The 27,213-nt window shown below is 49.0% G+C and overlaps 1 protein-coding gene across 43 annotated transcripts in view; it reads right to left on the reverse strand.

The window, feature by feature from the left end:
* Nucleotides 1-27,213, reverse strand: part of KCNMA1 (potassium calcium-activated channel subfamily M alpha 1) — a 729,677-nt gene that overhangs the window by 507,509 nt on the left and 194,955 nt on the right. For 40 of the 43 annotated variants that reach the window (XM_045437744.1, XM_045437747.1, XM_045437746.1 and 37 more), the window contains exon 2: nucleotides 627-788. The exons of the other annotated variants lie outside the window; for them this stretch is intronic. In XM_045437744.1, coding sequence (XP_045293700.1) covers nucleotides 627-788 — 162 coding nt within the window. The remainder of the gene's footprint in view (nucleotides 1-626; nucleotides 789-27,213) is intronic. 43 annotated transcript variants of the gene reach the window in all.

The following is a 27,213-nucleotide window of genomic DNA, read 5'->3' on the forward strand; positions in this document are numbered from 1 at the left end:
GGTTCACCTAGCTGTCAGGACACTCCCATTCATTCTTTGAGTCAAATTAGTCTTGACCAAGCCCCAGCTTCAGGCCCAGGAAGGGCAGCCTTCCAAAACAGCTTCCAGAATCGTAATAAGAAATCATTTGGAATGCAGCATCCTTCTCAGGGAAACTTCTGACCCAGAGCAGACCCGACAGAGCCAATGGGCACATGCCGAGAACTCTATGGATCCTGGCATTTATCATTTATGGGTTCTCTGTGGAATTTTGAGCACAAATTTCTTTGACTCCCTTCTCCTCTCCAGGATTATCAAGGTGTGTATGTGTGTGTGTGTGTATGTATGTGTGTGTGCACATGGTGTATGTGTGCACACTTGTGTGAGTGTGCATGCACACACTCTGCTGGCAGAGGAAATGCCCTACATCCTCCCCAACATACCCCCTTCACCCCAGGTGCTGGCCCACTCTACAGATCCTCCCTCATACCTCTGGCTTACATGCACAGAGAACCAGCCTCTACTCCATGACTCGCTGTTCACCCCCATTCCCCAATAATGGGTAGCTTAGAGAAGACTTGGGAAACATGGTAGGATCATGGACCAGACAGCAGGCCTCCCTGAGGAGGAAGGTGTTGGGGACTCACCAGGACTCTGCCAGTCAGTGTCTGGGCAGATATCATCACCCCCGCCCAGTCCTTCACAGAGGTCATCCAGCCGACCTCGGCTGCCACTGCCTCCTCTTTTTCGTCCACTGGCTTGAGAGTGCCATCCGCCTGGCTCGAGCCATTGTTAATCTTCTGGGCCTCCTGGCAACAGAGAGAACAGAGTTGAGAACAGGAACCAACTGGATTTAGTAAACACAACCTACCCAAAAGAATCAAAGTTGGAAAGGTCCTGGCTGACGTGGATGCCGGCTTGAAGGTACAAGAGGCGAGGAGGTGGGATAGACTATGGCTTTGGTTTTCTTTTTAATCTTTTTTAAAAGAATCTTTTCTTTATTTCCTTTTAAAATATCTTTGTGAAAGAAAGAAGAATGAAATTACTCTCTTTCCCCTTTAAAGAAAACAACCACTAAGTTCAGTAGGGAGAGCATCCTGTCTAGGGTCATGGAGTGACTACAAGGAGGCGAGGTTGGTATGCCGCCCACCATTCATACCATCGTCACAGGAGCACCCTGTCTTTCTGAAGGAAATCTCCATTTGCTCATCTCGATCCATATAGTTCAAAAGGAACTGACGGCCCACGCTTGTCCCAGGAATGGAGACTCCATTCCATCCCTCAGGAAACAGAGATTGAGCCAGTGATGGTCACATGACCCATGCCAACCCAATACGATTCAAGCCTGGGACTTTTGCTGGAAAGAACAGGAAAGGCGACCCTTCCCTGAGAATGAAGCCACCACAGAGGAACCTAGAAGTGACAGAATACTGGTGTCATCATTTGAACACCTGAATCCAGCTGTGTCTGAAATCCACATAAGACCTTTTTCAATAACTTTTTAAAATGTTTTATTTATTTCTGAGAGAGCACAAGTGGGGGAAAGGCAGAGAGAGGGGGGGACAGAGGACCCAAAGCAGGCTCCTCACTGACAGCAGTGAGCCTGATGTGGAGCTCGAACTCACAAAACTCGAGATCATGACCTAAGCCAAAGTCGGACGCTCAACTGACTGAGCCACCCAGGTGCCCGCAGACCTTTTTAATTACAAAAGAGAATGAATCTCCCTTCATGGCTAAAAACATGCTTGAGGAAACAAGGCTGACCTCTTCAGATAACCGAGCCCCACATGGGGCCCTAAACTGCACACTTTTGTACACAATGTGCCTTTGCCTAAAACACTCTTCTCCCACAGAAGGTCACGGCTTACTCCCTCACTTCCCTCAGGTCTTTGCTCAAATACCACCTTTCAGTGAAATCTTCTCTGGCAACCTTTGAAAATTCCAACCCTATGGGGGCACCTGGTGGCTCAGTCTGTTAAGCATCTAACTTCGGCTCAGGTCATGATCTCACAGCTGGTGGGTTTGAGCCCTGCATCAGGCTCTGTGCTGATAGCTCAGAGCCTAGAGCCTGCTTCAGATTCTCTCTCTCTCTCTCTCTCTGCCCCTCCCCCACTAGCACTCTGTCTCTCTCTCTCTCTCTCTCTCCCTCCCTCTCCCTCTCCCTCTCTCCTTCAAAAATAAATAAACATTTAAAAAAATTTTAATTCCAACCTTCCTTCCAACAGCACCACCTTTCAGTTTTATTTTTTACTTACAGTCTGCCTCCCCTACCAAATGCTGTACCCTGAGTGCCTAAAAGTGTGCCTTGCATATAGGTGGCTCTATAAACATGAATGAATAAATAAAAAGGGTTATAAGAGCCAGCCCTTCAATGTGCTTAGGACTACCAAACAAAATACAGGACACCTAGAGAAATTTGAATTTCAGATAGACAACATATTTTTTATATGGCACATGGTTATACTAAACACATTCGTTATATAAACTTTAAATTTAAATTTAAATGGGCCCCCCTGCTCAAATACCCACTGATATCATTTCTGCAGGTACAGATGTATAAAAAGATACCAGCAAATTATATTCACCATTTAAAACCTTTGAATTAATTTTCAAGAGGCGCCTGGGTGGCTCAGTTGGTTAAGCCTCTGACTCTTGATTTTGGCTCACGTTATGATCGATCTCACAGAACGTGAGTTTGAGCCTGAATCGGGCTCCATGCATTTGGGATTCTTTCTCTCTCCCTCTCTCTTCCTCTCTCTGCCCATCCCCACTGCCCGCTCTCTAAATAAATAAATAAATAAATAAATAAATAAATAAATAAACTTTTATAAAATTTAAAAACGGAATTAATCTTGAAGGCAAACAGACCCTGGGGACATTGTGAGTTGGAGCACAGGAGAGAAACCAAGGCAGAGGTGAAAACCTTTGTCTGCAGTGAGTGGGGATCGGGCGAGTGAGGAGAGGAGAGCTGAGAGGCATGGGATGACTCATCCTCTTGGGGACTTGCAGGCAGGCAGGAAGCTGCTCCTGACACAGGGTTCTCCCCTTCCGGCCTCCCGTGGCTCAGGGAAGCGGGAAGCCGGAAGAAGCATCAGTACCACTGGGTGCTCATGTTGCATTTCCAAGTATATTTGGCCCCAGGAAGCTAGAATCGTCTAAGAGGAGGCTGTGGTAAGGGAGTCACAGGGTGGGTACATTTGGGGCCACCTACTGACATCTGTGGAGTCTGCTGCCTGAGCCAATCTCAGTGGCCTGTTAGGACCCTGTGTCTTGACTATGTGGAAATTCTGCACAAGTGGGTGTTCTGGAAATGACAATGGTCCTGACCCAGGGGCCCTCACTAAAAGCCTTAGTAACTGACAGTGTAGTTTCAGCTCTCCTGCACATGGGACCCCCCCCCCCGCCACCCCCCGTAAGATGGGGACAAGAGGGCCTGCCCCATAGATGCACACAACACACTTTCAGTTCATTAGTCCTACCACCTCCCGCCTCTCCTTGAGCCACGACACTCTAAAGCAGTGCTTCTCAAGTTCAAGTGGGCATCAGAACCACCTGGAGGCCTTGTTAAAACAGAGTGCTGGGCCCCACGCCAGAACCTGCATTTCTAAAAAGTTCCCAGAGAACACTCATGCTGCCAGTCTGGCACCTCACTCTGGGAACCCCACTTGGAGAACCACTGTTCCTAATCGTGCCGGCATGGCTTAATCATCCCTGCCCTGATCTAAAATGGGACATGGATCTTCCCCAGCCTCCCCCTTCACCCAGGACAGAACCACCTGCTTCTTTCAGAACTGGAGAAGGTGGGTGGACAAGGGAGAGGTCGGGACAGGGCAAAGCCCTCCAATCAGAGGTTCCTGCATCTCCCTCTGAGCAGCGCCCCCCGGCAATGTGTCAAAGCTGGTCCATGGCCACAGGTTGCTCCTCAGCCCTGGAGGCTCAGGGCCCACAGCCACCCCGCAGGCCTTGGGACCTTGGCGGAGAGAACCTGCGGGAGAAGGGCTGGCAGGCAGGGAGTCTTCCCCAGTCACAGTGGTTTCAACGCATCAATAATTCAGAGCGCAAGACATATATTGCACATGATGCCCTTTGCCAGCCCTCTTAACTATTGTTTTACAAGGCATTCATCATTTTAATTACTTTATGATAGGCAAGGACAAACAGAGACTAAAGAAAGATAATGCCCTTGTTATTATTTGCTTACACTAGATGCTGTGGGCTTAATTACCACGTGTGGGAGGCAGGACTAGGGCAGTGGCAGGACAGCGAGGATGCTGCAGCTCTGCAAAGACACTACCAGCCGTCCAGGTTAGCCATGCTTGGCCTGGGGGAAAGGCCCCCACCACCTCTGACCTTACTTTGGCCAAAGCATTCCTTGCTGGGAGCAGGTACGGCCCCATGCTCTGGAGAAAAGAGGGTAGAGGCCCAGGGAGGAGGCTGTATCCTTGTGGAGACACACAGTAGGGAAGGAACGGGAAGGGACAGTGCCCAGTATCATAGTCACTGGCCACCATTTATCAAGCCAGAACTGGGTGCCAGCAACTAAAACTTTAGTGCTTTCCATTTATGATTTGCTTAGGGTTTATAATAAATCCAACAGGCAGGTGAAATATCCCCATTTTACAGACAGGGTAACTGAGATCAGGTATTTCTTAGCGGAAGACACAGAGCTTGAGAGGACTTGATCAGTTCTGCCACTTACAAGCTGGCTACCATGGGCATGGTAACTCATGAACCTTGCCGCCTCCATACACAATGGGGACAGGCACACTGGCCCCATCCAGGTGGTGGCAAAGCTTACGTGAGACAGACAATACACAGCACGTGGTATGGTGCCAGGCAGTAACAGTTGCCCAGACAGCACCCACGGATGGGACTGGCCTTCAAGGATATTCAGCTAAAACGGCACCACTTCATTGATTGGTGGCCCTGAGAGGGATGCTAATAACCCACTAGGCGGGGACACTGACCCAGAGAGGAACCTTAACAAATAATTACAGAACGGAGGATAAACGCGTGTGGGTTCTAACAGCTATGACTATTCAATGAGGCGATGGGCCCCTGGGAAGGAAGGCAGCATGACTTCTGGAGGGGTTCCATCAGGAGTTGTGTGGCATCCCCCTAGGGCAGCAGGGGCAGGGATTCCTACATAGAGTGAGCCCTGGACCAAGGGACCTCTTAGATTCTTAGATCCCTTCTGATTCTGAACTCCTTCAGATCAGCCTCCCATTGGAGATGAGGAGACTGAGGGCCAGAAGGAGGCTGCCGCTTGGGTCCCAGGACATCATTCTCTCTCCAATGCCCCCAGGACATTGCTGGCGTGGGGGGGGGGGCAGGCAGCCCTTTGTTCTGAACAAAGTGGGCATCCATCAAACCTTCCACTTCCCACTGCAGAGAAGGACCCAGCTACCCTTCAGGGAAGACACCTGAGCAGGGTCAGGCAGGCTTCCCTGAGCATCAGGAGCAATCTGACCCTGATCCCCACTCATTCTGTGTGTGTGCACCCCTGGGTGTGTGTGTGTGTGTAAGAGAGAGAGAGAGAGAGAGAGCCCACAAGTTACAGGCTCCAGCTACCCTTGCCTCAGACAGGACACCATAGATTTTTCTGAAGAGACTGCGAGTGGGTAGGGCCTGCGAGCATGTCCTGAAAGCTACAGATCCAGCAACAGCCAACCCCTTGAGAAAGGAGTTCAGTCTTGCTTTGGAGGCCACTCTTCCCTCCAGCCCTGCCTTCTGTCTTCACCAGAGTCTTACGTAAAACAAGCCACACTACCTCCTGCAGACAGCACAGGACAACATCTAATCTCAGTGCCCAGCCCGGAGGACGAAGAGGGCTGCCGGGCAAGAGTGCAGGTACAGGGGTCTGGGGGTACACTGGAGAGCACAGTGGCCGGCAGTCCCTTCCTCCCGCCTGCTCACACAGGCAGCCTCTCCTGTGTAACCTGTGGCCAAGGGCCTGACTGGACCGCAGGCCCCTGGTGCTCACTATACAGAGCACACATCTGCTGGATATTTAGGCATTGCTTCTGAACCATACGATCAAAGACGGAAACCTGAGAAGGGACCTCGGCAATCCCTTCGGATGCCAACCCCGCTCACTATACGGATGGGAACATGGGGGTGGGGGGTGGCTGGAGAGGAAGCCACATGCCCAGTCCCACCCAGCCCAGCCAAAAGTGAAGCCCCAGCGGCTCTGTGGCTCTCATGCTTGTTGCCTCCTGGACAAGATGATTCTTCTTCCCAAGTGTAGCCTAAAGGAACCAGCCACTCCCTAGCACACCCCTCTGATGCACCAGCGTGCAGCTTGGCGTTCGGGTGTTCCTGGCACTGGCAGAAACGACTGGTCCAGGCTTTGAGTCAGGGGCCATGGTAGGAAGCAACTTTTCTTGTCTTCAAAGGGCCTGGCTTTCCCCAGCAATGGGGGCAGCCCTGGCCCCTCACTGGAGAACAAGCCTGATCTAATCCCAGGACCCCACAGCCCCCCAGTCCTCAAATCTAGGTCCCCTCTATGTCTCTCCTCCTTCCTGAATTGGACCCAGTATACTGCAAACTTTGGGTTTGTGGTGTGGTAGGAAGAGCTCCGAGGATCAAAATACTCAAATCCAAGTCCGGTTTTTCTGGATGGCCTTGGACAAGTCAGTCCATTTCTAAGAGCCTCTTCTGTAAACAGCAATGAGTGCTGCCTTGCAATCTGATAAGGTGGAGCATAGCACTTTCTGAAAGCACCGAATGGGATGGGCGATGGTGGCATCACTGTTCTCTGCTCCTGGGCAGGAAGCAATGCTGCTCTGGAGAAAGGGGTTCCAGACCCCAAAGCCAGGCCTCACAGAGCCCATGGCTCAGCTGTCAGATCCCCACCCAGCTGCATCTTGCAGGGCAGGGCCCCCATTATCTCCCTGAGCCCCAACAGGATGTTGCAATTGCCAGGTCCTGCCAGGTGGCCCACTGTGCTGGCCACACCCTCCTGTGAGACACATCACACCTGCTCCCACCTGGCCGGGCTCACTCACCCCAGGTACACTTGTACCCACACCTGTCAGGCGGAGCCAGGTCAGGCCACCCTGGGCACCGCACCTGCTGCGTGACTACAGAAGGGATGGGGGTCGGCTGCTGGGAGGAATCCAGAGTTCCCTTCCTGCTCCTGCTGGGACTGCCCCCAGTAGGCCCATGTCTGTCTCGAGTTTGATTTCATCTGGGTTCTTTGGACACAGGCTCCTCATCCCAGATCTGGGAAGTTGCTTAAACGGTGATCATCTGGTAGGAAAACTACTCTTTAAAATGTAAGTCAGATTATGTTGCGGCTGTGCCGACACCCTCCTGTGGCTCCTCGTCCCACTTGGGAGGATAAGTCACAGCCTAACACAGTCCAACGCACCCAATCTGTCCGCGCCTCCCACCACCCTCCTAGTCTCCCACTCGCTCACTCACTCCAGCCCAGTCAGCCTCCTTGTGCTTCCAGAATGTTCCATGCTGCTCCCCCCGGCCTAGATAGCCCCTTGGCTGCTTCCCTCGCCATTCTCAGGTCATTGTCACCTTATTACTGAGAGGCAATTACTGAAAACGACACCCTCCCCACCCTGACCACCCCCACCCTTGCTCTATTCCTCCTCAGAGCGTTTATACACTGCTAGCCTGCCGACTTCGATCGTCCCTTATGGTCTATAAGCTCCACAAGGGAAACACTTCACATTTCTTTTGTCCACTGCCCTGTCCTCAACGGTGGAGCATTGTGAGCTCTGAGTAAGCACCTGCTCCATGTGGGTGAGAGACAGGAGCCAAGGGTTCAGGAAGGAAGGGAAGAGGGAGGGAAGAAGGACAGCTGCAGCAAATGGGAAGTCGGCTCCAGGCCCGCAGAGCATCTGGAACGGGTGGTATTACTAACGAGGGGTAACGACACTAACACGGGCCACTGCCGCTGAGCGCCACTGCAGTAACTCTATGGCGCAGGCAGGAATGCACTGGCAGCAGAGGAGGGGATGAGTGGCTGGCCCAGGAAGACACAGTCAGAATTGTAACTCGGCTGTCTGACACCACAAAGAGGCGAGTACCTGTCCTGACGTCCTTCCAGGGACAGCGTGAGGAGTGAAGGGGATGATGTGTGCAGAAGGGTTATGGACTACTGCAAAGTGCCCATGAAGGGTTTATTACCACTCTGAGCACTCGATTCACCCCACTTCCGGGTACCACGGGTACCGCAGAGACCCTTCTTCAAGGTCCCCATGCCTTGAGAGGGTGATGAAATCAAGGACAGAGAAACATGGTTCCTTTCTTGGCCAGGAACCAGCTTGGAGACATAAATCACCCTTCACAGAGCAATGCATCCAACTGGAAATGAACATGGCCAGCTGACAGGCCGTGAAGCCTTCCTCCTAAGCACTAAGGTGTCCTATGCAGATGTGGCTGAAGGTGGAGATAAAGCTTCTCAGGTGCTTCTGCATCCTTGGAGGGCCTCAGCGGGCAAATCCTCAAGGAGTCCCGCAAGGCCTGAGGCACCTCTGTGGTGTGACAGGGAATTGGGGGACACTGCAGGGATGGGAGCCAGCCCCATCCCTCGAAGTCCCATAGCTGCGCCCCCTGCCCAGAGTCTTGAGCCACAGGCTATTTCCTGGATGTTCAACTTCCACAGGGCTGTGGGGGAAGAAAGGATCCAGAAACCTCCATCTGTCCTCTCTCTGGGTCTCACTCTGAGTCCCACTCTTCTTCACGTTTCCCTGGTCATCATCAGAAACCCATTTCCCGGAGCCTATACTGAAGGATTCTGCTCCTGAACTATCCCTTTCATCCACCTGGAACCCCAACCCTCACCCCCTCTCCAGTGGCAGCTCCCCACCTCTCCTGCACCCTCTTGTCCTCAAAACTGACCCAGCAGCCCTGCATGCAGCTGCCCTCAGCTGAGCACAAGAGTCTTTCTCTCTCACTAGAGGAATGGTGGCAGGCGAAGAGCTCTAGGCTGCAAGTTAGGAAGCTGGCATTCTAGCCCCAGCTTTTCCAGGAATAGGCTGTGTGGCCTTGGCCAGTCATCCAACCTCTCTGAGCAGAACCCTCAAATGAGAAATGAGAGGGAGCAATGGGTTAAGCCCATAGTTTTCTGTTCACTGGGGCCCAGCATCGCATAATATGTGAGACACCTTAGAAGGTTAGCAAAGGAGGGTAGAGGAGGCAAGGCTATGGCCCCCCGTGAAAATCCAAGCATCTCTGCATTGAGCCGTTTTCACCAAGTAAGGTCCCGTGCTAGACTGGGTCTGAATGAAGTGGTTTTCTGTGGGGAAAAAAAAAAGTTTGAAATCCACTGAGTCAAAATCCATAGGCCCATTTTAGCTTTTAAAAAATGCTTTATTTTGTGGCGATGATTATGACATTCCGGGGCACAGTTTGGCCTAAGACCCAGAAATGCTTGAACTTTAGTATCTGTAAACCCACGGGGCTAGCGGTACCTCCATGCAGGCTACTGGCTCCTCTGCCTCAGGCCTAAACATTGGGGAACGGTCCTCCAGACACCCCTGCTTGTTCCAAACAGGCCCACAGGAAATCCCTCCAGCAGCCTCCTTTACATCCTGGGTGTGTGGCCCAGCAAGGGATTCTCTCAGGTACTGATAATCCTATGTATTAGGGATTAGGCCGATTACCTAAAGCAGCTCAGGCAAATAAAGCATAATGTGGGCACCACCAGCTGGGATTTTCATGGCGAGAGCTCTGCAGAGAAAGGAAAAGGAGGAGTGCACTGCTCTGCAGCACAGAGAGGGGGTAGCCCCGACACGCAGGGGTGGGGGCAACAGGGCAGCAGAGGACCTGGGCCCCACCTGGAGCTGGTGTGAGGAGGCAGTGAGACTGGTGTCTACCCTGGAGAAGTTCCAATTATCACACCCCTCCCTTGCAGTTCAGAGCGTCCCCGCACCTCACAGCCTCCCCATCCATCCCCCGGGAGCCCACAGGGGCAGGAGGACCCACACGCATGCCAGGTGAGCCTACCCAGCAGCTATTACACTTGCTAACGACAGGCTACACCTCTAGGGAAGGCATACAGTGCCCACGGACGCAGGCCACAGGAGCTTAAAAAGAAGGCTGGACAAAGCCAAGTGCTCTGAGATGTCAGAAAACCATCCGAGTTTACTGGGTCTCTCTGCTGGTCATAAGACACTTGTTCATCACAGGCATTTTTAGCTACTGCTTCCCGGGTGCACTGTCCAGTTTCTCACTCCTAGGAGTCCCCTGGGCTGTGTGTGAATAACTGCTCTTCATAGGTCTTTGTGGGAGAAAAAGGTGACAGAAGAAAAAGGCTAGGTGACCTTTAACAAGGCACTTACCATCTTTGTGCCTCAGGTTTCTTTGTCTCGAATTCAAAGGGGCTGTGTAAACACTCCCTGAGGCTCTGTCTTCTTGCAAACCGCCTGACCTTGAGGTCTGGATTGTCAGCCCCTCCCTTGCATGAGTCCCTGAACATGAAGTGCTGGGGGAGCCTGGGGCCCTTGCTGGCTCCTGTCAGGAGAACACTGTAATGCTCGCCAGTCTCCCAGGCACTGAGGGGGCTCAGCTGGCCCTCAGGAAGTCCTTGGTTCTCTCCTGCATCTACAGGCCGTGTTCTCTACTGACGGTTTTACACCATCTTATTTAATCCTCACAATAAGCCTGCAAGGTAGGAATGTCATAAGACTTAGAGAGGTTGAGTAATTTCCAAGATCACTCATCTCCTAAGTGGCAGCACGGAAATTTAAATCCAGTTCACTCTAAGACTAAAAGCCATGTTTTTCCTCTACTCCTTGTTGCCTCAGGATAGGCAAAATGTACAAAGAGATGGGATCTCCTCCTAAAATGCTGTTTATTACTACTAATGAAACTATCATCTTACACCCGGTGGCTTCTAACTAACAAAATTTTGTAGCTCAGACATCTAAATCTGGTCATGCCATATACGGATAGGGAGTTGGAGAAATGGCCCAGAGAAGGGGGTTCCAACCTGGGAACAGAAGGACCCATTAGACATAATGTCCCATGGTGTGATATGTTCTCAAATGGCCACACTAGCTGCTTAAAAATCAGTAAGTCAACCCCTAACTTTATATCTCAGCCACTACACCATACGTGCAGACTAACGATCTCCTTCTCCTTCAATTAGCTTAACAAAATGACAACATATGTGATAGCCCAGAGTTCACTACTGGGACCTCAGAGACTTGGAATTGTGTTAGCAGAGACCCCAGCTCTGATCCCTCAGCCAGACTGACCCAGGCTGGGCCCAAGTCAGTGCATTCACCTGAAAAGACACGGCCACCGAACTTCTGGTCTGCAAGGCAGAATGGGAGAATGGCTCATGCACCATCCAGACAAGAAAATTGTCACAGGGGCCCAGTCGGAAGACAAAAATGACACGTGTTTTAGTTGAGGAATAATTTGTAATCACACCCGGAAAGTCTGAGGCAGGGCTAGAAGTTCAGAAGGATTAATAATAAAGGTAATTTTCTGAAGGTAGTGTCTTGGTTAATCCTATTAACATGATTGCAGGTTAGACACTATTATCCCCATTTTGAAAATGAGAAACTGAGCGGCACCTGGGTGGCTTCAGTCAGTTAAGCGTCTGACTTCGGCTCAGGGCATGATCTCACGGTTTGTGGGTTCCAGCCCCACGTCAGGCCCTGTGCTGACAGTTCAGAGCCTGGAGTCTGCTTGGGATTCTGTGCCTCCCTCTCTGCCTCTTCCCCCGCTCATGTTCTGTCTCTCTGTCTCTCAAAAATAAATAAATGTTAAAAAAAAAAAAGAAGAAGAAGAAGAAGAAGAAGAAAGAAAATGAGAAACTGAGGCACTGAAGCTCTCTGAAGGTCTGAGGTTAGCACGACAACCTTACAAATCCCAGTGAGGACCATGAGCTCAATATAAATCCTTTTTTTTTTTTGTAGGAAGAATCTTGCATTTTATAGGAAGGCAATCTAGCATGACTTCTTGCTTCAAGAAGAGTACTCAAACCCTTCAAAAAAACTTTTTTTTAATGAAATGAATCTCAGGGTTACAGAGGTCAAGGTTGCAAGCAACTTCATAACTTGTGCAGTCTGATTCCTTCTCTTCAGAAAGGAAGTGTCTAGGGTCATGGAAGGAGGAGGGCCTTTTCAAGGAAACACAGCCTATTCAAAATTGTTTTTTAATGTGTATTTATTTTTGAGAGAGACAGAGTGCCAGTGAGGGAGGGGCAGAGGGAGAGGGAGACACAGAATCCTAAGCAGGCTCTAGGCTCTGAGCTGTCAGCACAGGGCCCGACGCGGGGCTCAAACCCACGAACCATGAGATCATGACTTGAGCCGAAGTCGGATGCTTAACTGACTGAGCCACCCAGGCACCCCCAAAGCCTGCTCATGTAAGAGACTATGTAGAACCCCACGTGGCTGAGAGAGGGCATGAGAAGTGTGGGAAGCACGAGTGTTGTTGTCTGAGAGCCAGAGTCTGACTCCAGCCTTCCCCTCTTACCACTGTGCAACCTGGAACCTCATCCTAGCCTCAGTTTCCTCATTGGAAAAACAGGCTTACAAATACCTGCCACAAGAGAACACCTGTAAGGATCAGCCATCAAGATAAATGCTACACAGTTGGTGAGGGCTCAGTAAACAGCAGCTATTATTATTAGCTAAGTGCCCAACGACCTGTTCAAGGTCCCACAGCTAATAGAGCTGATCAGAATGTGAATCCATATTTTCTAAACCGCAAACCTCATTTCTGTTCACTTCACCAAAGTGGAGGCCAAATCCAGTTTCTAGTCAAGACAGACTGGCGATGCATAACTAAGACCCACAGGAAATCCCAAACCCTCATTTTCATAAAAGAAGGCAGAAATCTCCACATCACAGTCAAGTTAACTTTTATGACTAAGGTTAATTGGGGAGGGGGAGGGGAAGACAAGTGAATCAAAACAGGGATATGGACATGGTTGGGGAAAAAATGAATGCTTCCCAAAGACAAGGAGTTTAGATGTTGGAGGGACCGGTTCACCTGGTCAGTGAGGTCATGGACTCTTCCTGTCTCTCACCTTCACCCGGCTTCCGAAAAGCAGCCGGAGACCATTTGGAATGTCCCCACTTCCACAAAGGAGGTACTGAGAGGGAAACAGTAGAGGGTTGAGAGGGGAGAAGGAAGGGAGCCCATTGCCACCTGTGGATCTGGCTGTATGGGGTCTCACTCTCCACAGCAAAGGATGCTGGGAGGTTGGCTCATCCTCCTTGGTTGGTTCCAAGGTCCCACATGTTGGGCCCATGCCTGTGCTGCTCCAGGAGGGAGTTTGAAAATAAAAAGCAACAGCACAATGTAATGATGTATGTCAGTGAAAGACAGCCAACATTCTTCTCCAGGGAAGAAGTGTCCTTTTCTTTGACATTATGTCATCACTCCTTTGTTGGGTATTAATATGCCCTTTTAATGAAATGGCAATGATGGTAGAGCTGGCATTTGACAGTTTCTTTTTTATGTCCCTGCTTCTCAAAATAAAAACCTGGCAACCCTGTGATATATTCTCTATGTTTTTAAGTTTAATTGAGTATCCCATGGAAAGTCTAGGAACCACTCACCTACTCCTGATTCTACAGATGGGAAGTTAAGGCCTAGAGAGGCCCTGCTCATAATGGCCACGGTCCCCTACATGGAGCTTAGGGTGTGTCCGTCACGCCCATCAGGGACAGCCTCAGAGCCAGGAAAGGTAGGGCCCAAGGGACAGAGACAATGTCCCTCAGCTCAGCCAGTGCCGGATGGTCACGAGAGCAGGAAGAGAAGTGAATGCGTTCGTTTTCAGGGCTCAGGGCCATACTGAAGGGTCCTGAACTACTTCTGAAGGCTTCACTACGACTATAGGAAGAAGTGCACAAAACTACCAGCGCAGCCGTAGCCAGGGCCCCACGCCACCATTCAGGGGCCAAGTGGGGAGAAGAAGTTTACCAGCAGACTGCAGGTGGGAGGAACTGCTTGTGGCTGAACATTGTTCTCCAAGTCAACAGACAGAAGCAACATGAGGTGACAAAGTGAATTAACTTGTGAACACTGCAAGGGACGGTCCAATGTCCCGAATGGGACAGACCACCTCCATCCCCTTGGCTTGACCCACTTTTCCTCCTCACGCCTGCTGCTACCTAACATTGTGCACGGTGGGCTCACCATCAGCCTCCACGACAGCATGAGCTCCTAGAGGCCCGGGTCTTGGCTCAACTTGTTCACACATCCTCAGAGCCTGGGACCTGCCTAGCACACAGAGGGGACTTAATGATGTGCTGAAAGAATTATTGGACAAATTCTGGTTTTCGTTTTGTTGTGTTTTGTTTTCCCTCTGTTCACATTTTCTGGAATCTCAAAATCCTCCCCCGTCTCCACTGCCCGCTGCACAGAACTTGAGGGGTTTGAGTTATCCCTCAAGGCCTGCTCTTCAGGCTTGTCTGCTGCCCTTCCTGCTGTTCACTGAGCTTGCTTTCTCACTGGATTTCTCTGAGAGGACTTGGTCCTCCTTAGTGCCAATCTCTGTGCTAGCTGTTCCCACTCCTGGGACACCTAGTCCATTGCTCTCCAGTCGGTTTCATCCCCGTCAATCAAATCCAGGGGCCCAGTGAAGTCCTCTACCTGCCTACAACCCCCACAGCTCCCCCTGTCCCAAATGCAAGGCTCACTATCCATTCCTCTCACTTGTCACTGGACAGACACAGGCTGGGAGCCATAGTTGTCTTTTTATCCATGTATGTCCCATCGCCCCCATTAGCCTGAAAGCAACTTGAAGTCAAGGCCGAGTGTTAGGCATACAGCAAGTGATTAATAGGCATGTAATGATTGAGTAAATTAAAACGCTGCTTAGTAGGTACTGGAAAAGCAAGCCCTTTTCTGGGCACCACTGATATCCTGGCTAAACCAGGCCGGTCTCCCCAACTTGAGGCCAGCACTGAGTCCTGCCTCCAGAATTGCTGCTCCCCAGTGCAGCTACACTTTCAAATACAAACACCAAATCCCAAACAAGATCAGATGTCATGGGGCTTCTGAGAGGCACTTGCCTCACCAGACACGTCAGTCAAAAAAAAAGATGAATGTTCTTGTTTACAAAAGGATTTGTCCCAGTCCAGGAAAATTTCCACCATGATTTAGGAGTTAATCCAGCCTGTGCCTATGGACCTCTCACCGACTAAACATCTTTCTGCCTCTTCCATCTGCAGAACTTGGGATGGGGTTTGGCTTCAGGTCAAAAGAGCAGTCCCAGTTAGGTCGCCCCACTGCCTTTCCCAATGCATCGCATGACCCTCATTCAGGAAACCAAGGCCGAGCAGGTCAGAGAGGCCTCGGGAGGCAGAAAGATGGCCAGGTTACCAGGCACACCATGCACTCTGGACCTAGCGATGTAATCGGCTGCCCAGTGTGGCCGCCCGGGCTCAGACGTCCAGGGCTCTGCACAGCTGCCGGTCACCTCATGCTTTGATTCCGCACCCACCTCAGGAAGCTGGGCTGGACTCCGAAACCTCAACCTCCTATGCTCCTGGGTTCCCACAACCCGAGTCTGGATCTAGGTTTCCAACACGGCAGCCAAATACAAGAGAGTCTGGACCAGCTGCTAATGTGAAATAACAGCAATAACTCAACAGCCAGGGGAGAAGCGAGCGGACTTCTATTTCTAACCAGTTCAGATGACTATTTCTCCTAGATCCCTGATGGGAGTGAGGACTGGTGAGCACCCCAGCGCTGCAAAGCCTCAGCTCTCTACTTGGCACCCCTAGATCCATCAATCTCCTTCCTCGCTGTGGCCTGGGACCCCTCCAACCCTGGACGGAGGAGAGAGGCTCAGCAGCTGTGAGAACCTTCTTTCTCAAAGAAGGTTTTTCCAAAATTATATCAGGTTTCCTTCTACCCCAGCTTGTCAGCGGGGGACTCTTTTGCCTAACATGGTTGAGGAATGTCTTAGAAACTGGTGTGATTCAGTCTGGCTTCAGATGAGGTTTTCCACCCAGACAGAGAACACCGAGTGTCTGGACACGGCAGCTCACTACCCCCGGGGGCACCCACACCCTTTCCCTGTCTCCAGACCTCAGTCAGCAGGGCACAGTTGAGAAAGTGGCAGGTCCAGCCCAAAGATGAAATTAGATATAGGAAACAAGTGAACAGGAAACTGAAAGGTCTTGCTCACACACTTGCATACACAGGGGCTCCCTCCCTACAGCATCCCTCCCTTCCCCCCCCCCACCCCGCTATTCTTAATTTGCAAATCTGGTTGCAATGCACCCAGTATAAACATTGAGGAGCTAATGGGGAAGGTGATTCAACAACTGAAATCTCGAAAGGCACACACCTTTCTCTCCGTAGAGAGGGCAAACTCATTTAGCCTTCTCTTCCAATGGAAATGGTTTTTTCCTCTCTTGCCTGTTCAGACTAGCCTCCTTCTATAAATACAGACTGTAACCAGAGGGGGGCCCAAGACAATTGTTAGAAAATGCAGTCTGCAAAAATGTCTGTAACCTGAATGTCAGGTTTGCTAATGAACTACTACTGAAGTGTTGTTAGTTCTGCACATTTTCCCCTGAGGACCCACAATCTCCCTTGGACAAAAAGAAACATGCCTTCCTTCCATTAGTGCTCTGCTCCATCTACCGTGCTCAGGAGACGGTATGTCATATCAGGCGGGCATGGGGACGAAGATAACACGAAAGGGAAGCTTCTTTTAAATCTCCCAAGTTTGTTACTGTACAGATCTAACTACAGCAATGAGGACAGGGGCCCCTGCCTGAGCGCTGTGGTCCTCACCTGACCAGGCATCCTGGGAGCCCTACGTTTCCATAGCAACTGTCAGTCCAGCCCCTACAACTCCCTGAGAGGGGACCTCCTTTGTGTGGGCAGCTCTGGAAGGAAGGTCGTATTGTTGTCTGAATCCCAAGTCTCTGTTTTTCTTCTCCTTCTACAGCTGCTTTTCTGACCAGGAGCCTGACAGAGGTAGCTGTTAGTATTTCTTAGCATTGACACATCAGAGGTGAGAAGCTGGCCAAGGAGAAGGGACATAGAGAAGCTTCTGGAGATACTTGGCAGTATTCTACTTCTTGACCAAGTTGATTATAACTATTTTGTCATGATTATTCACTATTTTGTACTTTTATGTTTCTACACTTTTCTGGATATTTGTTATATTTCACTATTTTTAAGACTTTAAAAATAAATCAGCCAAACTGTTCTTAAGGGACCCATCATCACCACCCTCATTTATTAAGTATCTTTTGGCAAAGGACAGAAGACCAGATTACAAATGACTCTGTGTCACAGCCTGGGACAACAGAACAGAGAACCAAGCAAATTGCATTGAAAGTCACTGGTCTTGGGGTACAGCCAGGGGCCAGGCACCAGCCAGAAGAAAGAAGTAGAAGCAGAGGTCAAAGGCAATCAGAAATAGCCATAGGAGGGAAGGGCTAGAACCCTCCAAGAGGACTTGCTGATACAACAGTTGCTATTGGCTCAGGTTAAAGGCTGCGCCTATAAACAAGGTCATGGGGAGGAAGGGTGTGTTTTATGAGTTGTACTTGCTTCAGAAGGTCATGAAATGACGAAGGCAGGGCCCTAGCCATCAGACAAAGAGTGAGCCTTCCACCACCCTGCACTGCTCCCCCAGCTCTTCCCTGTACACACCTCATACCATCACAAACCCATCACTTCGCTCATGTTGGATTCATTATCCCTCGCCTCCTTCCCAATTCCTACAAGTTCTTCGAGACTCAGTTTAAATGCCACCTCCACCATGAAGCCTCTCCAGATCTCTTAATTAAAATTAATATCTGCCATGAGTGTTCACTCAACACTTACTCTTTGCTCCCTAAGAGAACTACTTGCTCCCCTGGTTATGAGCCCTCGCTACATTCAAGCACTGTGGATACATCCATCATTCCCCCAGCTAAGAATCTTGAGGTCAGAAACCTGACCTTATTAATTCTTATAGATATAAAATATAGTTATATTATCTGTAGAACATATTCTATAGTAAGTGTATATATATACATATATGTGTATATAGTGTGTACATACACACACACACACACACACACACACATATATATACATATATATATTCTTATTCTATCTCTGGCACCATGCCAGATACATATGTAGTAGGTGTGCAACAAATAATCCATGGTGATTAATAAAAAGGCTTTAAGAGGAGGCAGGCCCAGCACCAAGGAGACAGTTTCTTTAGGTTGTCAAGGAGAACACAGAACCTGCAGGAGGGAGGGTAAATGTCATAGATGTCATAAAGAGCTGTCACATCCCAAATCCACTTCTCTCCAGCCCCATTCTCTCTCCCGTGATGGACAGTCAAACTTCATAATTATCTGCGCACTGCCACTCTTGTTACAGTCCCCCATCCGTTCCCCACATCGAAGCCAGAGAGACCTCGCAAAGTTTAGATCGTTCATATCATTCCAGTGCTTAAACTCTTCAATTCATTCCCATTGTTCTTAGGGTAACACTCAAAATCCTCAGCATGACCTTCCCAGATGCTCTCGTATGTCTGGCCTTTGCCTGGCATCCATCCGGTCACATATGAACCACTCCTGGCTCACCTTCCTTATGTTCCAGCCATACTGGACTTCCTTCCACTCCTTCAGTGGGTGGTCCTCTTTTCCGATTCTTGGATTTGCAGGTACAATTTCTTATAACAACCCTCTCTGCCTTGTCATATTCTAGGCTTTCTACTCATCCTCAAGATCTTTCTCCAGAGAGCCTTCCCTACTGCACCATCTACCTCCATCTCTATGTAGTCCTCTGTAACACTCAAGGCACCTGCAAATGTTTGTTCAGAGCCTCTTTGCTTCACTCAGCTAGGGGTTGGCCAACTGTTTCTGCAAAGGATTAGACAGTAAATATTTTAGGCTTTGTGGGCCATACGTGGTGCGGTCTCTATGGCAACTACTCAACTGTCATTATAGAGCAAAAGTGGCCATGGACAATATGTAAACAGACAAAGAGTGGTTGTGTTCCCATAAAATTCTATTTATGGACATTGAAATTTGAATTTCATATAATTTCATATTTAATATAAATAAAATATCCTTCATTTAAAAATTTTTCAACTATTTAAAAAATGCAAAAACCATTCTTAGCTCGCAGGCCATACAGAAACAGATGGCAGGCCAGACTTGGCCCACAGCCTGTAGTTTGCCAGCTCCTGCATGCAACTATAAGTTCCATGGAGAGAGAAACTATGTCTTGTTCATGGACGTATTCCCCTAGCACAGGGCCTGATTCCTAGAAGGTGATTCATAAAAATGTGTTGAATGCCTTGATATGTGGATGAGAGCAGTTTTTCCCAGTGTGTACTCTGCAGAATGCCAGTCCAATGGGATACTCCATTCAAGGGAGGATAATTCTTTCACCGATGAAATTTGGAAATGCTACTGTTCCTCTTCCTGGAAATTTGCAAGGTCTAGTGCGTAAAGCATATTAAAAGCTCAGAACCAGTCAAGGAACTTGCTTGGCTTAGACCAATATAGTACTTCTTCAACTCACTTGACCAAAGAACTTTCCACTTTAACCCAAAATACTTAACACTGTCCATGGACAACCCCATTAGAAAGTACGACAATGAGGACAAAAGGTAAGAACTTAGAATAGTCCTCAGACTTCACGGTGCATCAGAATCTCCCAGAAGACCTGTTAAAGCAGAGATTGCAGGCCCCTACTCGAGTCACTGCTTCAGGAGGTCTGGAGTGGGGCCTAAGAATCTACATTTCTCACTAGTGCTCAGCTGATGCTGATGCTGATGCTGCTAGTCTGGGGTCCCCACTTTGAGAAACACTGATCTGGGAAAAAAAGACCTTCAAGGCATAAATCCTCCACCTAAGGTTTCCTCCTCATTCCAAGGACCTGATTCCCAAGAACTTCCCACTTGCTCACACTGGTACAGGAAACCCTGAACCATCTTCCCAGCATCAGTGCAAGGAGCACATAATGGGTTGCACTGTGTTTCCCCCCCCCCCCCCAAAAATATGTTTAAGTCCTCCTAACCGTCAGTGCCTGTGAATGTGACTTTCTTTAGAAACAGGGTCCTTGCAGATGTAATCAAGTGATCAGGATCACTGGTGTCCTTACAAGAGGAGGAGAAAGAGACCATGGGAGGAGAATGCCATGTGAGCACAGAGATACAGGGAAAAGGGCAAATGACAGCGGAGGCAGAGACTGATGTGCTACAGCTGCAAGGCAAAGAATGCCAAGGATGGACAGCCACCACCAGAAGCTCAGAAGAAGCAGGGAAGATTCTACCCTACAGGTTCCAGAGGCAGCTCAGCCCTGCAAATCCCTGATTTGGGACTTCTGGCCTCCAGAACTATGAAAGAATAAATTTGTTTGTTTCAAGCCACCCACTATGTAGCAATCTTTCCCACAAATAGGGTGTTTCTTGCCATCACAGATTATGAGAGTCACACACACACATACATATGAAACTCTGGCCAAGCCCTAACCTTGGTGGATGTGCACAGAACTTCAGGGGAACAACGGGCCTCAGCTCTCTGATCCTGGTGGCCACCTCTGCATCACTGCGAGCTGTTAGGAGCTTGAGCTGGGGTCTCTCTTTGGAAATTAGATTATCTAATTAGTATTGGTATGATATTCTATTGGATTCCTGCCCCAGGGCTGGTTTTGGCAAAAAGCGTGTGATTATTTTTTAGTTTTTAAAAAAAAAAGTCAATGAATAAATTAAGGAGACTTGGCTTTCCCCCATCCTGGTTCCACTGGTCCTGTTTCTCATTGAGAGACACTTGCAAAGAGCTTCTCAATGACAAAGAGCTTCTTTTCCTCCAGGTCTGAGCTAGAAATGCCTTCTCTCATCAACATGAAAACAACTAAGCAGTAGATAGTTTCACAGCCTGAGTGCCCTGGTTTTAGCCACAAATTATACCCCTCTCCTTTTGAAAAAATAAGGGCCATAATGTTTATTCTCAAAAGAGGCAGACATAGTTATGTGCCCAAGGAGCATTTAAGGGAGCCAAGAAAGGGACTGTAGATACAGCTTGTCATTGCTGATGGAGAGAAAGAGGACCAAGGGATGGAGACTCCACAAGCTCAGAAGCCACAGAATGAAAAATCAGAACCAATCACTTTCCTTGCCTCTCCAACTCATGCCAACCCAGGGTTGACTGCTCACATGGAGTCTGTGTGAACTTGAAGGCCTTTGAATGTTTTAGAGATGGGCCAAGGCCATGTTTTCTGCCACAACAGATCATGAGATTTTCGGGATGCTATCTCCCACCTCAAGGTCCTTGAAAAATAAGAGAAGGGTCTGATTCTGAGACAGGGTGGAGCAGACACACACACACACACACACACACACACACACACACACACACTTAACCAGAAGTTAAGTATTCCTTCCTTCATCCTTTCCAAGGATAGCATCTAATTTCAAGTATCCAGCTGGTCCATGAACAGCACATTTGTCTTTGGCCAGGAGAGCAGACTTCTGGAACATCTACATCTCAGCCTCCAACTAGTGTTAAGAATTAAGCCAGTTAGATGAATAGTACACTGTTGTAGAAGACAAAAGTCTTCTTGCAAGTTTGCCTCATTTTTACATTTGTTTTGTTTTGTATTAAAATCTCATTTGCCACACAAACTGCTGCAGGTTAGTCAAACTTTCAAAACCTCAGGTTTCTGGGCTATAAAATAAAAATAATAAATGCTTTGCAAGGAGGTTATGAGAACTTTGTGAGATGCTGGACGTTTCTGGAACACTACTACTAACTTCTAAAGCACTGACTGTGGCCAAGGACGAATCTAAGTAGCACACATGTCATAACATTTTTCATCATTACAACCTCGCTAACATCGCCCATTCTACAGATGAGGCTCCAGCAGGATAGAGAGGTCAAGGCACCTGACAAGGGCACACAACCAGTAAGCAGCTGAGCCAAACCCAGGCAGGATGGCTATGGAACCTGTGCTCTCATCACAGGGCCCTGACACATCCCTTAGGGCGTCTCTGGGATAGGAATGGAGGCCCATATTCATTCATTCAACAATCTACCTGTACAACACTCATAGAGGGACTTCTCACAGTAGGTTCTCATCCAATAAAACATAGCCTCTCCTTCCAGGAGCTGAAGACACAGCATGGCAAAAAAGACAAGTGCCCGAAATTAAATAAAGGTAGAATATGACACCGGAGTGGAAGACAGAGCATGGCAGAAGCCTGTGAAACGGTGGGAGATAATTTTCATAGGAGAGGCTGATGTCATGAAGGCAGAGGGCTTCTGCCTGGCCTTGATGGGTGGGCACAGCTATGACAGGCACACGCAGCACGTCTGAGTCTCAGTGGGGTCCCCCTTATTCGCCTTTCTCTCAACATCCCATTGGTTTCCTCTGTCAGACTCTCTATAGGTTTAATTTCACAGATGTTTGCAGATTTATTTGTTTAACGCAGAAGTCCCTCATTAGACCACAAGCCCAGGAGGAGAGTGTGCACCATGGTATAGCCAAGGCATGGACCGCAGCAGGCACATTAAGAGATATTTGTTGAAGAACAAATGAATGAATGAATGAACGAACGAATGAATGGGTAAGTGTTGGAGGGCTGGGGGTTGCTTCCTGAAGGAGTAAATGTTATGTGTAAAGACAATGCCCAGACCTACCTACCTATGTAGTAATTCCAAACCCTTGGTTCCCCTCACCCGAGTTTCCTCTCCTGTGGGAAGTTTTCAAGACCATGACAGTTCTCCTAGCCCCCTCTCCTCCAGTTCCCACAGTACTCAGGTTTTGGCTTGTGGGCTGGGTGTCTCCCCAGCCCTGCCTCCTCCTTCATATTTGTCCACAGTGTTTGGGAAAGACCTGGACATCCAAGGGGTGCTAAGTCCAAGTCCATCAATGGCCTGTAGCTGAGAGCCATTGTCACTGTCCTCACTTATTGCCATCGGTCAACTGCCAATCAGCCCACACCCACCAAGAAGCATGGGTCCTCAGGTGGGTTCACTTGGCGAGGCAGGGTAGGCTGCCCTTCTGCCTTTCCCAGGTGGAAGGACTTCTCCTGCTGAGAACAGAGCCAAGATCCTTAGTTCCCCAGTGCTGAACCGGATGACTAAGAGCCCTAATGATTCCGGTAGTTTCCGAAGGCAGGGTGGGGGGGGGGGGGGGGCGTTTAAAAATGCATGAGTCCCTGCAGGGCCGTGCATCCTGTTTGGAACCCTCTTTAACACAGCACTTCAAATAGGGGCCAACGTTTGTCACGGGTTCTTTGTCCCGTCAGGGCCTTGGCTCCTGAGACAGAGAAGATGAGCCAGGCATGGGGCATGAGACACATCTCTGACACCAGCACAACCAGACAAAGCCATCTGGAGGCTAAGTAGCTGCAGGAGCCATCAGGAAACCAAGTCTTGGTAGTATGTCTGAGTTGCCTCTCAGGGCAGGCCTGAGCACTCCCCAGGACCACCAGGCTTCCAACCCTCCCTCTGCCCAGTGGAGAGGATGCTACCCTTTCTCAGGACCAGGAAAGGACCTAATCTGCCACATATTCAAAGGAAGCAGTGGCAGCATGTCAAGGACAGAATGTGTCCAGTGGTTCAAGAGCACAGGCTTCAGAGCCAGACCAACCTGGGTCTGGGGCCTGGCGTGGCTCCTCTTTAAACACTCATTTCCCCCATCTGTAAGATGGGCATAATGATTCCTACTCCATTGGGTTGCAGGACTCTATTCAATGTCTGGAATATATTTATGATGAAAAAAGAGCAGTTATGATGATCATGATGAGAAAAAGGATATTAAATGCGGTGAGCTTCAAGCCTGCTTCAGGTCTTGTCCTGGTAAAGCCTTCTGTTAGGCACTCCAATAAAGCTCATATGGCAGACTAGGTATATAGTACATAAGTGTAGGTATGTTGGTGGCCTTGTGCCAGGCATTGATCTGAGCATTCTGCAAATACTAACTCAATCCACACAACAATGTTGCCCAGTGTGGACCATTGTTGTGCTCATCTTACAGATGAGAAAACTGAAGCATAGAGAAGTAAGGTGATCCACCCTAGGTCAGGGAGCTATAAGCAGTGAGATGGCCTAAGATTTAAGCCTGGGCCAGCTGTTCTGGAGTTCAGGCTCTTAACTATGGCTACGCAGCACGGCTCAGTTATTATTCTTTAGGTGTTGACTGTTACCTCTTCTGTCTGGTTGGGCAGACCTGTGTTCTCTGGACAGAAAGGAAGAAGATTGAGGATCAGCAGGGACCTCCTCTCCAGCATGCCTGAAGCTCCCAAAGCACCTAACAGAGCCCGGCTCAGAGTGGGCTCTCAGCCAACCCCCACTGACCAACCTGTCATGACCTGCTCCTTCAACCCATCCCCCGAGCAAAGAGCCACAGCAAACACAGCAAACCTCCCTCTGGAGTGTCTGCTGCATGCCCAATAACCCTCCAGGGCAGTACTTTCAAACCCGTGACCTTCACCCAAAGTGAGAAAGACGTTTTACATCATGACCCATACATATCTAGTACATAAGTGATTGCAGCAAAGAAGACATCCTTTTTACCAGGGATGTACTTTTATATCTTTTTTTTTTTTTTGTAAGCATTGGTTGTAACCTGCTAAATTGACTTTATAGTCTACTTATGAGTTGCAGCCAGGATTTGGTAAATTCTTCTTGGGGGAGTTCAGCTCTAACACGTAGTACATGAGATTTCTGAGCACAGTGCACAGCAATTCTTTCCAAAGGAAGAGCTAGACAGCCCATCTACTGCATGTGAGCACCATGGTGCTATCACAGCCTGGATGGTCCCTCAGACCCTCCCCTAGAACTTGGAGCCTGACTGGGGCACTAGGGCATGGAGTCTGGATACCAGCTAGAAGCTAAGGACTCAAGATTCAAGATTCAAAACTCATGGGAGGCAAGAAAGTAACAGCACAGCTTTAGAATCTACTGGAAATTAGTTCAAATCCCAACTCTTCTAGTTAATAACTTGGATGGGTTCTTAACCTCCCAGGAGCCTCAGTTCCCTCACCTGGAAAGGGGACTATTAATATCCACCACAGAGGGAGGTCATGAGGGTCAGCAGAGACGCCAAAAGCACTCGGAAAAGTTCCAGGACTCATAATACTAAATCAGTGCTGACCAGCAGTAGGAGGTCTTTGTTGCTCCATCTTAAGCCTGACCCAAAACCCCACAAGGGCTTTCTCTGCCCTTCTCTGTGTCTCCATATTTTACAGATTCTGCAACCTTCAGAACAAAGAGCAGCACTCTCTAGCACATGGTTACCATTCAATAAATATCTGAACCAAGTAAGCAAAGGTCTGGAGTTTCCCCCAATAAGTCATCCATCACGGAGTGTCCTTTTGAAAAACGTGTTTCATACAATCCCCTCTGGGGCCAGTGGTTAATAAAGTTTGTTGCATAAATTTCACTCATTCAATCTCATCTGATATCTCTGGACACAGGATAATGCTCTACTTACTACAGACGGGAAAGACATAGATGGCAAATCCCAACACGGTTTCCCCAAGGCCTCCTAGATTACCGTTGGTGACAGAGCTGGGGTTGTGAGCCCACTCGTCAGGGCCTACGTTGCCTTCTGATGAAGCAGCAAGTTCTCCAAACATGGCTCATAGCCCTAATGATGACGAGATCCACTGTTATGAGAACAAGCGCATGGTTGATGGGGCGAAGGGCAGGGGGGTAATGAGTTTCCACCTTGGGTTGGACCATTCACATGGTGCAGGGATGGCAGAGAGTCCTCAGAGACCACGTACCTCCGAAGCCTGGAGAGGAAGGGAAGCTTACAAAGAGTATACCTCGGGACATGGCAGGCTGATTCCCTGACGTTGTCCATAGGAAAATTCACTTCTGTAAGAGGCTAATTAGTCATGACAGTGCCTCGCTTCAGATATAATTGCACTGGTCCCATTCGGGTCTCTGTGGGCCAGCCTGTGATGGAATTTCCGTTACTTACTGTGTTTTGGTTACTGGAGAAAAATGTGTGTTTGGAGAAGCGGGGGAAGGGGGTCAAGAGAAAGCATAAAAAGCTGGAATACCTTGAGTATCCATAAAAACCATCTGTGATTTTAAAACTTCATAAAGATGATGAATCTGTGTGAGCTAGAGACTCTTCTTGGAATCTCAGCTCCATCTGCGGGAACAGCTCCTGGCAGGCAGCAGGTTTTGAAATCCAAGTTTCTTGGGCAACAGAGCAAAGTGAGCTCCCCCAGCTTGGCCACTGAGGGTGAAAACAAGACCCAGGAAAGGGAGACTTCGTGTTCTTCTCACCTCGCCACCAGCCTCTGAGCTGCCAGAAATGCCAGACCATGGTTACTGAACATATGGATACACGGATATGCAGCTCCTGAGCCAGCAGTGTGCAAGTATCTACAAGGATAAGGCAGAATGGCCTCACCTCTTCTGCCTTCCAGAGAGCAATGGCATTCAAGGGCCAAAGATCCCTCCAGATAAACTGGTGTACCACATTGCAGACTGTCACCAAACCAGCCAATCCCCTAAAGTGTTAGAGCTGGGAGGAGGGGGGGCGCTTTAGGGACCCCCTAGGCCAGGGTTTCCCAACGCCATACTATGACATTTGGGCCGGATAAGCCTTTATGGTGGGCATCTACCCTGTGTGCTGTAGAATGCTTAGCAACATCCCCAGCCTCTCTCCACTGGATGCTGGTGACACTCTGCCTCCCTCCCTAGTTGTGACCATTAAAATATCTCCTCACATTGCCAAATGTCCTCAAGGGGGCAAAATTACCACCAGTTGAGAACCACCGATCTAGGCTAGCAATTTCCAAAGTAGATTCCAAGGAACATTAGTTCAGTAAGCTCCCCTATAACACAAGTATTGCATGGTCAACTAAGATTGGGAATCACTGCATACTATACCCCCCCAGGGGTGGTGATTCCCCATATTAGTATGTTAAACACCCTGAAATTTTCTGCAGTAGCAAAAAACCCATGGGATAATTTCGTTTAATCTAGTATTTTGCAAACTTTCTCAAACAAAGTCCTTTATTATCTATTTGCATCTTCCAGAGTAATGTTTCAAAGACTATATTGTGAGATTTTTATAAATGTGCTAATGTGTACGTGTGCAGGGGCAACTATCCACCCCATTGACCAGATGAATGGAGGCAATAAGCCAGTCATGTTTCTAAGTATCATTAACAGATGAGTGGCAGGGCCACGTCTAGAAGTCTGGAGTCCCAAGTCCCAGTCTACTGCCACCTGCATAAATGCCTTGGATGTTATTTACAAGACTGGAGTCCATCTTCGTGATCATGGCACAATGTGGTTCTACACC

This window comes from Leopardus geoffroyi, chromosome D2 (assembly GCF_018350155.1).
Source record: "Leopardus geoffroyi isolate Oge1 chromosome D2, O.geoffroyi_Oge1_pat1.0, whole genome shotgun sequence".
Lineage (NCBI taxonomy): Eukaryota > Metazoa > Chordata > Mammalia > Carnivora > Felidae > Leopardus > Leopardus geoffroyi.